Source organism: Acanthochromis polyacanthus, chromosome 20 (assembly GCF_021347895.1).
Source record: "Acanthochromis polyacanthus isolate Apoly-LR-REF ecotype Palm Island chromosome 20, KAUST_Apoly_ChrSc, whole genome shotgun sequence".
NCBI classification, from domain to species: Eukaryota; Metazoa; Chordata; class Actinopteri; family Pomacentridae; genus Acanthochromis; species Acanthochromis polyacanthus.
In genome coordinates, this window is record NC_067132.1 from 16,993,255 (window position 1) to 17,008,706 (window position 15,452).

At 41.0% G+C, this 15,452-nt stretch overlaps 1 protein-coding gene across 3 annotated transcripts in view; it reads right to left on the minus strand.

Annotated features, from left to right (window-relative positions):
* The window catches only part of sema5a (sema domain, seven thrombospondin repeats (type 1 and type 1-like), transmembrane domain (TM) and short cytoplasmic domain, (semaphorin) 5A), a 131,171-nt gene that overhangs the window by 95,448 nt on the left and 20,271 nt on the right, over positions 1–15,452 (minus strand). For all 3 annotated transcript variants that reach the window (XR_007938384.1, XR_007938385.1, XM_051940360.1), the window contains exon 2: positions 2,611–2,823. Coding sequence is in view for 1 of the 3 variants with exons in the window: in XM_051940360.1 (XP_051796320.1) it covers positions 2,611–2,758 (148 nt within the window). In the remaining 2 variants the exon portion in view is untranslated. The remainder of the gene's footprint in view (positions 1–2,610; positions 2,824–15,452) is intronic.

Sequence of the window (15,452 nt, forward strand, 5' to 3'; positions counted from 1 at the left end):
GTATGTGGATCAGAGGCAGTGACCTTGGACTTCCAGTCAATTTCACCCAGACAGAATGCATTGTGCTTATCTGACTGGGACTCTGCTGCACTGAAAACAGCTCAATGACATTTTGCTTCTTTGCCTTAGGTAGACAGGACTGCATTGATTTCTATTGATGCTTGCTGTTGACTAGGTTTCGCAGCATTTTATTACAGTTTAGTTGTTCAGTAGCAATGTAAGATAAAGAGTAAGGGCGATGAAATTGGATGCAGCATATACTGTATCTAAAAACTGCACAGCCATGTAGGAAAGGCACAAAAAGAAGAGTGTGTCTGCTTTGTGTCTCGAGGGAACAAACAAGAAAAAAAGGCCAGAAAGATAATACAGGAGGGGAAGTTTTCCCAGACAGTAAAAGAAGCTTTATACATATAATTTTACAATAAGGGAGTAAACAGAAAAGTCCGTGGGTAACTGTTCACTAAGCTCTCCTTCCCTTACATCATGTCTACACTGAGAGTGGAGTGTGAGCAGCACACTGAGCAGAGCAGCAGTGAGTGTTCAGTCTGTGTGTCTGCACAGCAGGCAGTCCAGGTACATTGTTGAGCGTAGGTCGACTGTGTTTTTGGAAGTGTTCAGAGCCCCATGCACAAAGACTGCAGTGACGCGTGTGAAATGGGGGAAAATATATTCAAAGCCTACAAATGCACTTGAGGTCGCAGCTATATCTGTGACATGCAAGCTACTTTGGTGTAGACAGCTGTATTGATTAACACAGAAGCCTATTGTTCCATCAGGCGTGCATCAGACAGGCGACTCAAAAACATGGCTGAAAGGGTTTTTGTGCAGACATGGTGTTAGCTACTGTCAGTCTCTGCTGTCTGATGCAGCACACTGGTAGTCTGCAGTCAAAACTGTGATAAATCTATGAAGCTAGATATCAGATATTATCAAACAAAGGGTTGCCGTTAGGGACAGACTGATTATTGAGGCCACTATATGGCATTTTTCCAATTATCAGTGTCTGTATTGTTATTGACCGATTATTGATAAATTAAATGCTACTTCAGGTCTCCTGCAGCCTCCTCTCTCTATCTCTAGTCACTCTGTAAATTTGCTACTTTTGTAGTGGCTAAGGCTATGCTAAACGAGTAGCAGCTAAGTCAGATGCAGCCACAAATTGCCCTAAAACAGAGTCTGGAAATCAATTATTATTAATGCTTTCGGATATGAATCTTGGCGGACAATAAAAATTGTGAAATATTAGGAAAATAGAGAAGAACAGCACATGTAACTGCAGGTGACAATCTCATCAATGTCAACTGATCCCACATAAACAGAGAACATCCCAGTTTAGCCCCTGCTATTTCTATTTGACATATTCAATAATAGTCATCTTAGTTATGAATGACAGGGTCCTGCTATTACATGTGTTAAAACATTACATCAAGTGTATATCGGTTCCAAATATTGGTTATTGGTCTTTCTTGAGCACCCATTAACCAGGCCTAAAACAGTTGCTGATTTCAGTCACGTATAGCCAACAGCAGGCTTCCCATGTCTAGTGGGTTTTACTTGATCATAATTGTCTTGCAAACATGTATCACACCTTATAAAGGTGACATTAAATTATTTGGTCAACTTTTGAATGTTTGCATTGTACTTCTTTAAAGTAAGTGTCTTGTCAAATAGGTCTCTAGTGCACTTCATGACATGCAGCTTTAGCCTTTTAGCATGATACTGTGTCATGCTAAAAGGCAAAAGTTGCATGTTTTTGCTGTAGGTGTAAATCTGGTTAGTCAGAGATGCTAATGATTGCAGCCTCCATTAGAGCAGATGAGCACTGTTTTGAATCCACTCTTTACATTTTTGCTCCTATGTTTTTGATTTCAGAATGAATCAAAAAGATGCCCATCTTCAAAAGCACTCTGTATTTAAACACCATTAAAATGCGGAGAAATCCAAAACTTGACAGGCTTACAAAGCCTAATTACAGCTGCTGAGATATAATTGGATGTTCACAGTTTGGCTGGGTTTTAGCAAACAGTCAATTCACATTAAATTCACTTATCTTGAGTGATAGGAGTATGTCTGCCTAATGTCTATAGTGTAATCAAAGATTCAGGCTCCTTGCTTTCCAGTGTCTGCAGATTCAACCAAACATTTTGCAAGTCTGAGTAAATTTATAGTGGTGTTCACTTGGACTGAAGTATCAGCTATGAAGACAGTCATTTCTGGAGAGTGATATTTAGTCTAGATTACCTTAGACAACATTTCATAAACTATGAGAGAAACACCTCATTGCAAACCACCTGCCCTGAAAAAAAAAACTAAACAAAACTTCATGGTGCTTTATTTTTATACTAAAAACATCTTGGGTTATCAATTTGCTTATAACTTAGAGCTGACATGTGTGAAAAACTGTTTGCGTATCTTAGCAACAGTGAAATGTTCTTATAAAACTGTCCAGAAACTGACCATATATGGTGCACAAGTCTAATCTTATGAGGACTGAAGAAACAGATATAACTCACTGACCAGAAAAGCAGGTATGGAGGGAGATAAAAATGTAACATGAGGCGTATTCATGATCTCACCCTGGTGTTTGCGTGGGTTTGTTTGAACATTTACCTGAGTGTGGAATGAGTGGGTGCTCTGTCTTGTGACAGGGCGATTCAGGCAGCAGCACGGGCCCTCTCCTACTGGCCACGCCTCCAGGCCGCAAGACCAGCATGCACTGCAGCAGCAGCAGTGCATGCTGGGTAACAGGGCGTCCCATTGGGGGCCTGGGCTTGGCTCACTTCTCCTCAGGCCTCAGGGCCCAAGAGCATTGGAGAGACACACCTGGAGAGACAGAAAGAGACAGACTTGGGTTTAAACAGAGGGGTCTGTTTCACATCTGATTTAATCCGAGAGCTGAAAATCTTGATACAGTGTGGCGCCTGCGTATCTCTACAATCACGGAGGATTCACCCGAGGAGATGAGACGAAGCAAAAATAAATCCAATAACGAACGAGGAATGGAGGTGCACAGAAGAGAGAGTGTGACAGATTTGCAGGGGGAAAAAAACGTGTGCACTTTTTGCTAAGCAACAGCAGCATGTTTGCACCAGGAGACCTCACACCTCTCACCTCTGACACCAGGTGCATGAATCAGACGAACTGCGTTGCATCAGCCACCAAACGCGTGTGTCTGCATCTGTGTGTGTCATTTAATATCTGAAATTATGTGCCCTTTGTGCGCGCCCTGGTTTCCACTGCAGGAGAGCTTTGTTGTATATAATGATGAACCGCAGCAATAACCAAATCTGTGCTGTGTGTTGTGTATTCATGTGCTTTTCATTATTAAGAGTCTATTTCTTTGTTTGTGCGTGTGACTGATATATGTTTGGAGCTGCAGAGTGCTCCTCGCGGGTCAATTAAATCCTATAGCTGCTGTAAATCTGATATGTTTTTATTCACAATCAGACCCTCCAATTGCTGGATGTGATTATTATATGGTGCTCATGGCACACTCATGCTTCCTGGAAAACTCATTCCCTGCATGAAAAACAAAGCAGTTTGCACAATTCAATTGCGCATGATTTCTTTCTTTGTGGGTGCGAATTGATGATCAGTCAAGACCATCTACATCATTACTTTTTAATCATTTATGTGATGCCATTACCCCAAATGATTCATGCTGTGCGCAGCAGAAGAGCAAGCCTCCCTGACTGTATACCACATTATGTGCAGCATGTGTGGTGGAGTGAGTAAAGATACTGAAGATCATAACCGTAAAGCACCAGTAATAGAAGGCAATGGTTTAAGTTTTCATAACAGAAAATGTATTCTGTGGCTGAACCTGGGAACACACTTATTAGCTCTATTGCAAGTGAAATGGGCTTTTCATCTGTTGTCCAGTCAGTGGAAAAAATGGTGTTTTGCAGAGCAAGAGCAAAACAATCCTCCGTCCGTGACAGAGTTGATTTAGTGTGAATGGAAGGTTGCAAATAAGCAAAAACTATTAATATCATGTTTGTTGTGGGAAGGTGGTAAAATATGGAAAAATCTGCCCGGTGCTAAAAGTAAAAAAAAACAAAAAAAAAAAACAGATGTGAGCGAAGAAAGAAAGAAGTGGTGTAAACATTTGCTCTCTGCAGACAAACCTCGTCTCCACTTTTCTCTGAAGTATGAATCCCCCTCAGTGCTGGAACACTTGGAGTGGCTCTGGGGTAGAACATAAGGCAGGCCTCTACTCCTGATTTCAAATGAAAACCATAATGTCGAGAGTGTGGAGGTTTTATTTCATTTCGCCCTTGAATGGAAAGTTTACTCTGCCTTTAGTGTGCATGAATATAATATATAATAATCTTGGGGCCTATATGGAATTCATTCAGGGTCCAGCACATAAAGGCACAGGCACAGTGGAGATGTGTGGTTTGGCTTCACCCACAGAGGAATGTAAAACACCTGTCATCTACAGCAGGGAAAGCAAGTGACAGCCAGTGCCAGTTGCCGCGCTCTCTTCCATTTCCCTTTCGTCTTGACGGTTCACACGTCAGCTCCTGTACTCTTTTGCGGTTTCACTTTTGTCAACCTGTCGTTTTACATGCCACTTTTCTTTGTCTGCTAGTTTTCCTGACAGTCTATAACAATGTTTTCCCCACCAAAAAGTCATTTTACCTGTTGCTAGTCGGCCAGCTAGGACATTCTTCTTGCCGTTTTTCATACAGTCTTCTCAACGTTTATGTCTGCATTCCCTTAGGAGAGATATTTCACAATCGGCTGGGCACAGAGGTGAACCTTACTTAGGAAATAAGATTACGGATGTTTTTACAGTCTTGTGTGTGTAAGTGGTCTGACTCTGGTATCCACACACACACACACACACACACATACACACACACACATATGTGCGTGCAAACACAGCGTTAGTTGACAGGAGCAGCAGCCGAGGCCAGCAGGTTGAGCACCCTCTGTTAGGCTCGCCACCTCTGTTACAACCCTGCACACAACCTGCTGTCACTGCAAACATACTTGTGCACACATGCATGTTTGGAAAACAGAGCTGCACCATTTCATATACAGTATGTACAATATGCAGTGCTATTAAAGAATACATCTATTATTTAACAATTTCTTAATATCTGTTTTTTATGCTTTTCCTTGTTTTATTGGTTCATGGGGTGTTAACAGTAATTTTAATATTCTCGGATTTGTGATAAAAGTCCACAATAATGGTGCCCTGAGGGGTTTTCTAGCAAAAGTGTACACTTCCTCCCTGAAATACATTGTCTAACAATCTCGTTTAATGCATTTTTTTGCTTATAAAACACTCAATGATTTTGAAAAATGTGTATTTGCCCTATGTTTATATCAGTGTTTGCTAGTTCTGCTTGCCATTATTGGTGCATTTCTACACCTCTTTGTGCATCATCATCACAAACAGTTACTAAGTGCAACTATTTTCGTGTGTCTTGCATTGCTCAACTGCATGTGATCCAATCAAAATGGAAACCCTCTAATAAAAACAATGCAACTCAACGGGGCACCTTTAATTTAACCACAAATCAACACTTGAAAAAAATAGCATAATTGATGATTGAGGGTTTTAATTATGCCCAGTAAAAAGGTTTAATTTATTGTTTTTTCTTGTAGCAAAACATAACTTGCAAGTGAGTCCTTCATTTTTGTCACCATACCTTTCACATCTGGATCTAATGAAAACTTTAATCTCTGTTTGTGCACGAAAGCGAAGCCTAATGAAAACCTCTCGCTGCATGGTGAAACAATTAAGACCTGCAAAATCGGCGATACTGTAAACATTCACACGCCGTAAATTTCAAAAATGTATGTCACTTTAGAGACCCACACTTAACCTGATTTATGCCCACGCATGCATTTGCATCATGCCTTTTAATGTAAATAACAGAGATGTGGCCATGATTTACAGCCGAACCATCTGAGCTGTTGTTTCATTCCCCTGAAAAGATTCCTGGTGGATCCTATTTTCTCTTTAAATCACCACAAGCCACCGACTGGTCCTGTGGGAGAAAACTGGAAGAGCTCTCTGTGCTGTTCGGTGGTTCAACTCTAAATCATCTCCAGGGCATTAGTACAAGCCTCCATCACCACCACCACCTACTCCTGCTCCCACTCCTACACAAGAACACATATACAGTCCCAGAGCTTTTGCAGCAGACACACTGAAATCATCCTGGGACCCGGTGATGGATAACAGCAGAGTACATTTAGGGCACAGAGCAGAGGGAGAACTAGCCACATAAAAACTAAAACATGGGCTAAATGGTGTTGTCATATGAGATGGAGTTCTTTTTCTAATTCTGAGAATGTGATATAATTTTCACAGGAATTGTAAGCGCATATACCTCACTTTTAGAGTTAATTTTTTTGTTTTTTTTTACTATAACCTCTTTAAATATTATCCTCTTACTGTACTGCCAGCAAATGTAGATGAGAAAAGAGAGGAGTTGATAAAAATGTTGATGCACTTATCTTACTTTCAGTTATTACTGTGCTCTCAGAGCAGCAGCAGGTGGTGCTACAGATTTTTTTTTTTGAGGCCCCTGGTTTCAATTTGCAAGATACATACAGGTTGCCCTGGCTTATTGTTGGAGGTTGTTGGGCTGATATGCAGCCTGAGAGGATGACAGCAGACACCACTCAGGAGTAAAAACTAGCTCTGCTACATTCCCTGCATGATTTTTTTTCTAGGTAAGAAAAAAAACTGGGATCCATATTTTCAAGCAAAGTTTCACTCCCAACTCATCACATACTGCAGCTTTGGACCCTTTGGCATCACACAAAAAGCACTGACTACTCTTCAGCGACAGACGCCATGAGAGCATAACCAAATGTTCCCTGCTGGTGTTGTTGGTTTTTAGCCAACGAGGAGTCTCCCTAATGTTTTGAAAGGGCATATTTTAACCCAAAACAAGATATTTTCCTAACCTGAACCAAAAAAAATGAGTGAAAATAAGTCTTAAGTCACAAAACAAAATGAAACTAAGTGTAAAGTGGTGTGCGGGATGGAAGTCATGTGACCTATACCACCGCCAACCCTCCAACCTGCTTATGAGACTCTTGAAACTCGAAATTTTTTTTAGTTCCATTAGCATCGAATACTGAAGCCAAAGGACACCTTATGTGTATCTCTCTAAGAGAAATTGTCAGTTTGACACCCTCGGAAAAAGAACAGGCTGTATTTTTCTTGATGCCAGACTTAAATCTGCATCCAAAACACTTAAAAAATACTTAAAATTAAATTCCTATTAATTCCCGTTGGCAACAATATCCACTAAACCTTCGAGCAGTGTACTTAAAGCATAATTTGGACATTTTCATAGCGCTCCCTAATTGGTTTCTCATGTCAGTACACTAAATATAAAGTAAGAGCCAGGAACCAGTTAGCTTAGCTTAGCATAGAGATGGAAAACAAGTAGCATCGCAATATCCAACACCTCTTAAGCGCACTAATTAACATGTTATCTCATATCATAGCTTGTTTGGAATAACTAACAAATGTATTGTATTGAATTCTCAGGCAGGTTCTTCAATCTGGATGGTCAAGTTTTGAAGATCTGTTAATTGCCGTATGTTATACTGTTTCCCATTCACATGCTCAAACCAGATGCACCATGCAGTCAAACCACCAACCTGACCAACAGCTGCCCACAAACAGAAGTCGAATAATTATGCAGCTGCAAAAACCACATGCACAAAAATGCGAAAGTAGATTCAGTCACACATAGACGGTACTTTGCAGATGCACACACAGATTGCATCCGAGGAGTTGAGGTGTCATCTAACTAATCAAATGAAGTCTTCCTGCAGTAACAAGTGGAGAGAGAGGATCATATTAACACCGCTATTGATTTTGTCTGAGGGGGACTTCACGCTGGTTGAATTGCACTATACATAATGAATAGGCTCCGGAATAAACGCCGGCTTTGAGTTCGTCACCCTGACACATACATGCACACACACACACACACACATGCAGGCTCACATACAAACACGTTTGTCAAATGTGAGTGGTGCGGTGATGATCCATCTGTCCAAACACAGTCAGGGGAGTGTGAGATCGGGGTCACACCACAGTGCTGATAGATGCTTCTCTCTCTCTCTCCCAGCCCTCTTCCTCTTTCTCTCTGCCTCTGACCAGACAGGACACACACCAGTAAAATCAGCCCAGACTTTGCTTTAGACCAGAGCACACAAAGACACCACTGAGCGGCTTTATTTAGCTGTATGTTTGTGAGGCAGAACGCTTATATGTGTGTATTTGGATGCGATTGACTGGGTGTTTGCCTGTTTATCACGCTGTCTATCAGGCGGGTTATTGCCAGTTTTTGTTTGTTGTTCCATGTCTCCGTCTGCCAATTGGTCTCTGTGATTTTGGCGTCTTGTGTTTAGACCAAAGCAAACACGGCTATGACGGAGATGTTTGATTTTTACTTTGCTCTGTGTCTGTATGAAAAGGACAGTCTGGGTGACTGGATAGGTTATGATCGAACTAAATTATGTGTCCATGAAGGAACAGTGACTGACTCACTAGCACTTACTAAGTGAGTGGCCAAAATATGACTGGTTTACCAAATAACCAGCAAACAAGATGGCTGAGTGGCTGCCAGGCTGAATGTTAAATGACGTGACAAGGTAACGAACTAGGTGAGTGACTGACAGAATGGCTGACGAGGTGTCAGACTGAGTAACTGACTGCTGTGTAAAACACAATATGATTGACAGACACAGTGGTCAGTAGTTGGATTTTTCTTCTTTCCGGTTGTCATGACAATTCTTTTCAGTGCCAATGGTCAGATGTTTCAGTCTTCCATTGTTTCCCTTTGTCCCTGCCAATATTTTTCTACTTTTCCGTGACCTTTCTCCCCACTTTTTATGTTTTTAGTCCACCACAGTCCACTGGGTGCCTCACAGGTTCAGTGGAGGAAGACAGAGAGAATGACGGAGAGATGATTTTGCCATCAAAGCCTCATCGCCCCACAACGGGGTCCTTTCCGCTCCATGACCTCCAGATCAGAGGGCAGATTAATTCCACGTGAAGAAATGTTTGTGTCCCTCCAAGAGTGGGATTGAAAAGCGCACTTGGATCAGATGGCTTGTCTGTTTCAAACCTTATCTCTGGTGCACAGTGTGGCTTTTGAAGCACAAATCAAATGCACACATGCACAGTTTGTCTTGTTCGCTCTTTCATTTTTCCTCTCGCTCTCCCTTCTGACATACTCGTGAGAAAACATCTCTCCTGGCTTTCTCCAGCTCCAGGGTGCATTTCGTATTCTGCCTATCGATCCATGCTTTTGTGTTTTATATGCTATATATCATATATATTTCCTTGCTGGACTTACTGACGTCCTGATGCAACAGCATGAATAGTACAGTAGATCCTGAGCTCTTATTCAATCCTCCAGTGTTTCAGCAGGTAACTCAACCTGTTTTGAAATGGTATACATAAAAACCAAGACAGCAAAAGTTGCCATTGCCAAGCTTGTGCTATACCTGAAAAAAATGTCATTTTCTCCTATATGGGTCAATAGAAAATGTCAGCAGCTGAGGTTTTCTCATTTAATATCACAGATACTATACTAATGTAAACATTGGTACATAAGTTTATAATTCACCTATAAACTCTTTTTGTTCTTCTGTACTCCAGTTAGTTTCTAAACCTTTACTGCTCTTGTTACACTTTTACCATTTTGTCCTGAACCTCTATGGAAGCAGCACAACCATGGCTAGAAGGAGAAAAAAGTTAATTTCTGTGCAGTATGACAAAGGAATATTACCATAAATCAGCTAGGTTTCTTTGAATATTAGGTAATACAAAAAAGAGAAGAAAAAATGGAAACAACCTGTACAACATTTTTCAATATTGAAAAAAACAACATGGCTCTATATACTACAAATTAAAATTTAAAATTTGTAGTTTAATTTGTTTCAATACGTTCCTGTTTTGTGTAAACACTGATTGCAGTTCAACCCAGGTAAGTCATAAAAAATAAATACATTTTTAAAATCCCAGAGTTGTTTTTTTTCCCCACATGACTGTTTGTTGTAAATGAGTCACTAATTGGTTCAAGGTTGTGCTGGGAAAGACAGAATTGTCTTGTTTTTGTAGAATCTGGTTAGAGTAAAGACTTTATATTTGACCTTTTTTTAACTGAAACATGTGAAATAAAGTGTTTCTGATCAAATATCAGGCTTACTTTTCATTCAGTTTTCTGACATGACAGTGCACATACATGTTCTGTGCTGTCAACAAGTTAAAAATCTGACTTTTCTTTCTGTTTTTCCAGCTTACTGAGCGAATAAATAGTGTAATTTTGGGTTTGAGATTTGAGAGAGTGCCATCATATAGTCAGTTATGGAGTGCTCTGTGTTTTTGGCACTTAAATCCAAACCTTGAGGCATAGATGACATTTTTGTTTCAAGGGATTACTTGGGTCACAGTAAAACTTTCAGTCATGGCCACATCTACTCAGAGTAGTTTGGCTGACTTTTTAAAATATGCACCAGATCTGTTTTACTTCTTGGTAGTTTGAAGGCAAGCATGTCATGGTACAATCACTGGATGCAAACAAGCCTGTGAGGTTCCAAGGACACTTAAGAAATTCCTCACAGTTTTATTCTGAAATGTTAGATTTTTTAGTTATTTATTCTATGCTTCGTCAAGAAGGTGTCCTTAGCTTTGGACTCTTTGGATAAATGCGTATCTGACTCTGAGGCTGAATTTTATTCTGTTCCGCACACGACTCTAAATTGGAACAAACATTAAAATTCAGCAAATATTGGATCTGTTTTTCCTTGTTGGAATGATGATTCCAATCTGTTATTGGGTTTGGGACCTCTGCCTAAGATTTGGAAAACAGAGCTGCATGATTTGCAGCATATTTTCTGCTCTCAGCATATGGAGGGAACTCAGACGGTTGATGAAACACAGGTGCTGGGGATGAGAAACAGAAGTGAGATTTTTAGGAGGTGGGCTGAAACACTGCAGGTAGTTTCAGTGCTCAAAGTTGGTTTCTCAGAACTTCTCCTGAAACTTTTACAGTACATTGTCTTGGGGTCAATTTAAGATAATGTCACCCTCCTCCACTCCACTCCTGAGTAATGGTTGTATACAGCTCAGCCTTTGTGGTATTTTTTTTTATTTCTACTGAAAAACACAATGAATCTCAAACACAGTAAAGGCTGTGTGCTGTACTGAGTCGGGCTGCTTCTTGACTGGCCGTAATGACTCACCTGACCACAACCATAGCTTTGGTCCAGTTAAATTGGGCACGTACATCACACACATTTGCACACACTCACCGAGCCACAGAAACACACACACACACACGCTGAATCTCTCCGCTGTCTTGCTCAAAAACACACCCAGCAATTTCATCCGAGTCCCACCCTAGCTTTCTAGAGGTTCCCAAATTCTGCTGTTATTTTTACCCAGCTCAGCTTACTAGCACTCGTGCTGATGCCCCGCCACGTGCCGAATGCGGTCTGCATGTGTGTTCATCTGCACAACACAACTCTAGACGAGGCGAGGCTTCGACAACATGGAATATGTGGCACAAAAAGTGACATCATGCCTGAAAAGAGAGAAACATCCCCATAAAAAGCTCTCACCCAGCACTAGACAAAATTAACAGCAGGACCGGGGCCTGTGTGGCTGTTCATGACATGGTGATTGCTGGAGGTAGTTCAATATGGCCTCTGACTAAAACCATTAGAGAAGGTCTGGCCGGGAATCGCTTTGAGCACCGAGCAAGGGCTGTTCATTTCCAAATTTAGGTCAAGGTAAAGCAGAGGCAGGACTTGTAACCTGCACAGTCGACTTCCTAATTACAGAGAATTTATCATTTCTGTGGATGGCTGGTTTCTAGTCGAATATTCACAAGGCTCATCTGGAAACAGATCTACTAAATAATTTGAATTTATGTCAAAATATGAAAGGCAAAATGGGAAGCTATCTCGATGCCTGGTTGACTCAGCTTTGCACCAAAAATCGAAACCACTAAACTGGTTCTCTTAGGTAAAGCACATTTACAAAAACCTCTATAGCCCACTAACACATAAAACCACAACTTTTATAAACATTTACAGATCAGTTTTTGTGCAGATGAGCCAATGAGACTTCATTTTTAGAGGTGCTAGTAAGCTAGCCAGACCAGAGGATGGGTATAGCTTCATACTTTGCCTACAGATACAAGAGCGATTTTGATCTGCTCATCTAACTCCCAGCAATAAAGTGAATTATTGAAGAAGAAAAGTTCTTGGCTCTGCGCAGCTGCTCGGCGCTTAGCAGCAGAGATTCCAAGAATGAGAGATCAAACAAACAAGACACAGTACAATGTCTTAATTATTTAACTTCAGCGTGTTCTGCTAGTCAGATTTTGATACCACTAGACGGAGTCATGCTATTTCCCTGTTTCTAGTCTACAGTAAACTCAGTCGGCTGACTTCAAAATCAGTGCATTTCCCTGCAAATTTGTCTTCTTATTGAAAAAGACCCTGAAGGACTTCATAAAATACACTCAGCTACATGCAGCACAGACAGAGGAGAGAAGACTATCAGCTATCAGGATCTATGTACAGCACACACTGTTCCATTCACTGCCAATTACCATCATTCCACAGACCGTGAACCTGTCCAAACCACTGTGGCCAGGCTTCTGCCACTGCTGAAAGATGTCTGTATAACACTGTCAACTTGTTAAAAAAATCTTACCGCTGACCCAGGCACTGATCGGCTCTTGAGACGGTGAATCTGACACATGGCCCAGACCCTGAGGCTACTGTCTGAGCTCCTCTCAGTGTCAAGAAAACGCTGTTCACTGGGACCGAGTTGTCACAACAACCTCGGAGCGCTGCAGTGGCTTAAATCTGAAAGACAAAACCCAGAGTTTGTCCCCGCTGTCCCTAAACTACATCTCAGAGACTTGACACTTCCATAACAGCCTCAGTTAGGTAATACCTCTCTGGAAGGAGTGTCAGGATGCTGGCGGCTCCATTATACAAATGTTGGGGTACTTCTTCAGTGTCAAAGTCATTGATCACTTTGACATAATAGCTGAAGACACCAACCCTACTACCCTTGACTGATTTGCGATCATGTTTTTTTTCACCGTGGAGATGATCAAGACAATCCCCTTGTGGATGTTTGAAGATTTTTCTGTCATTTTCCCAGCGTTTAATGTATCACCATCAGAGATTCCAGACTTCAAAGCCTTTGTTCTCTATGCAGTGTATTAGCAGGGCCAATCCACATGAGATTCGCTGTGTCATCTCATGGCTGATCAAGGCAGTGGTGCGAAGATGGCCACAGCACTCCAAGACTTATAGGCAAATTATTCACCACACACGAAGGAAAAACAAACACTAAACTCATAGCGGCACATGCACACATTCACCTGGGACTGCAGTGATAAGGGGCATAAAGCCCACCACTGAGGAATGGTGACATTTTTAAGCTTTAATTACATGCTTGGCTAACGGGTAGCAACTGTCTCACTGGGCGAAAAATTACACTATCAGTGTCTACAGCTGTGCACATACACAAAGTCAAAAACTGACTTTCTGTTCACACAAAACACACCTGCCTTCTGAACCTGTGAGGTGAAGAACCAGAGTGAGGGCGCTTACTGCTCTGCCAGCATCAAGGGTAACTACTAACTGCAGGACCAGCTCTTGATCTATACTTCCAAAAGGGCACTGAAATGCTACCTTGATGTCAACCAGACTACAAATGAAGAGAAAATTACAGTCATTCAAGGGTAAATTCCTCTCATTCAGCTCAGAATATGAAATCAGTGACTGCAGACTTTTTTTTTTTGTTCTGCACAGGCTGCTGCAGTTTCGAATCATCCAATTACTAATATCGTAATCAATCACCAGCTTTAGAGATGACAGAATATGACTGGGGGATGTGATGGATGAAATCTCTTACAGATAAATTCCACTGCAGGGGAGGTCGAGTCTCTTTGGTTACACTTGCTGTGAAGGCACAGAGCTTTCAGCTGTTTGTGATGTTGCAGCTTCTAGAGCAGATGTGCAAAGCAGCAAGGTATTTTTACTCCAGTGTTACATTTCAGCATATTTTAGGATGTGAATTCGTGAGGTTATACTGTTCTCAGCTGCATTCAAACTAAAAAGCGGCTACAGTCAATATTGGTTATGCCGATGGTTCAAATAACTGTGTGTAATGAGTCAATTGTAGGGAAGAACCTCAGCTCTCACAGCTTTACAGCTTATTTCAACATATTATTTTGGATTTACATTGACCCGGTGGCCAAAAACACGATTCCAAATGAATGCTAATGCCACTCCTTAGCTGCCGGATGTGTAAATACTGCCAAATCAACTTAAAAGGTCAAAAAATGTCAGTGTGATTACAGCTTGTTTCCACTTTCCCCAAGTACCCAGAAATTTGTTATTGCAGGAGTCTAGCGGTTTGTGAGTGAACCATACGAGAAGATAAAGTTGATGGACTGCTTCATAAGACTTTGTATTTTAAAATGTGCCAGTTTTTGAAAGTTTTATGTTACAAATCGCTAGTTTTCTACAATATATCTTGTAGCAATGTTTTAAAAATCATCTCTTTAATACTTTGAATGCATATAAAAGAAAGCATGCTAGTCTGTCCTCATTCAATGTATTTTGAGTAAAAAAAAAAGCCCCACTATGTTTGTTTTCACTGCATGCTTCTTACTTGAATTTAATGCTGAAAAAACATCAGACTTCTCTGATTGAAAGTACCTTGCTTCCACAATAATAAACTTTAAACCCATCGTCATCATAAAATGCTGTGAAGTTGAGATGTGTTTCGTTAAAATTTGGAATTCAGCAGTTTGTCTTTAATGGAGTTTTATCCATGTTTTTATATTACTACAACAGCTGGTTAGTTTCTCGTAAAGTTAGCCAACTTTGTCACATTTAATCTTTTATTTTTCCGCCCTTTCATGTTCAGTCTGCAGGTAAAGGTACTCTTTTTATCGGCCACTTCTTTCTTTTAAAGCTGGTCCTTTACTGACAAAAGTCCCAATTGTTCAAAACCAAAAGGAGGCAAAGGAGCAGGGAGAAATGTACTATAATCAATCTTCCCACATGCTTCTTGCAATCAACACATCCAAGATAACGAGCCTAACAGGCTGCCAACTCCTACAGCTCCGTAATTATATGCCTGAAAAACAACAACAGCCACCTCTTTGGCAGGAAAAAAAAACATACACACATATATTTCAACACACATAAGGGACCTACAGATAGGGAGGGAGCCATAAGGAGGCTGCCTTGAGATGAGTTGTCTTTCTGTATCAGAAGAAATGTGGCAGGAGGGATAGAAAATTAGCTCTCGGCTCCACTGGAACCAATTAATTACCCGGGTGTGTACGTTTGCGTGCATTATTGTGTGTGTCTGTTGAGTGTCTGGCCTTTGTAATTTGTCCCGTTAACACCAGAGATAG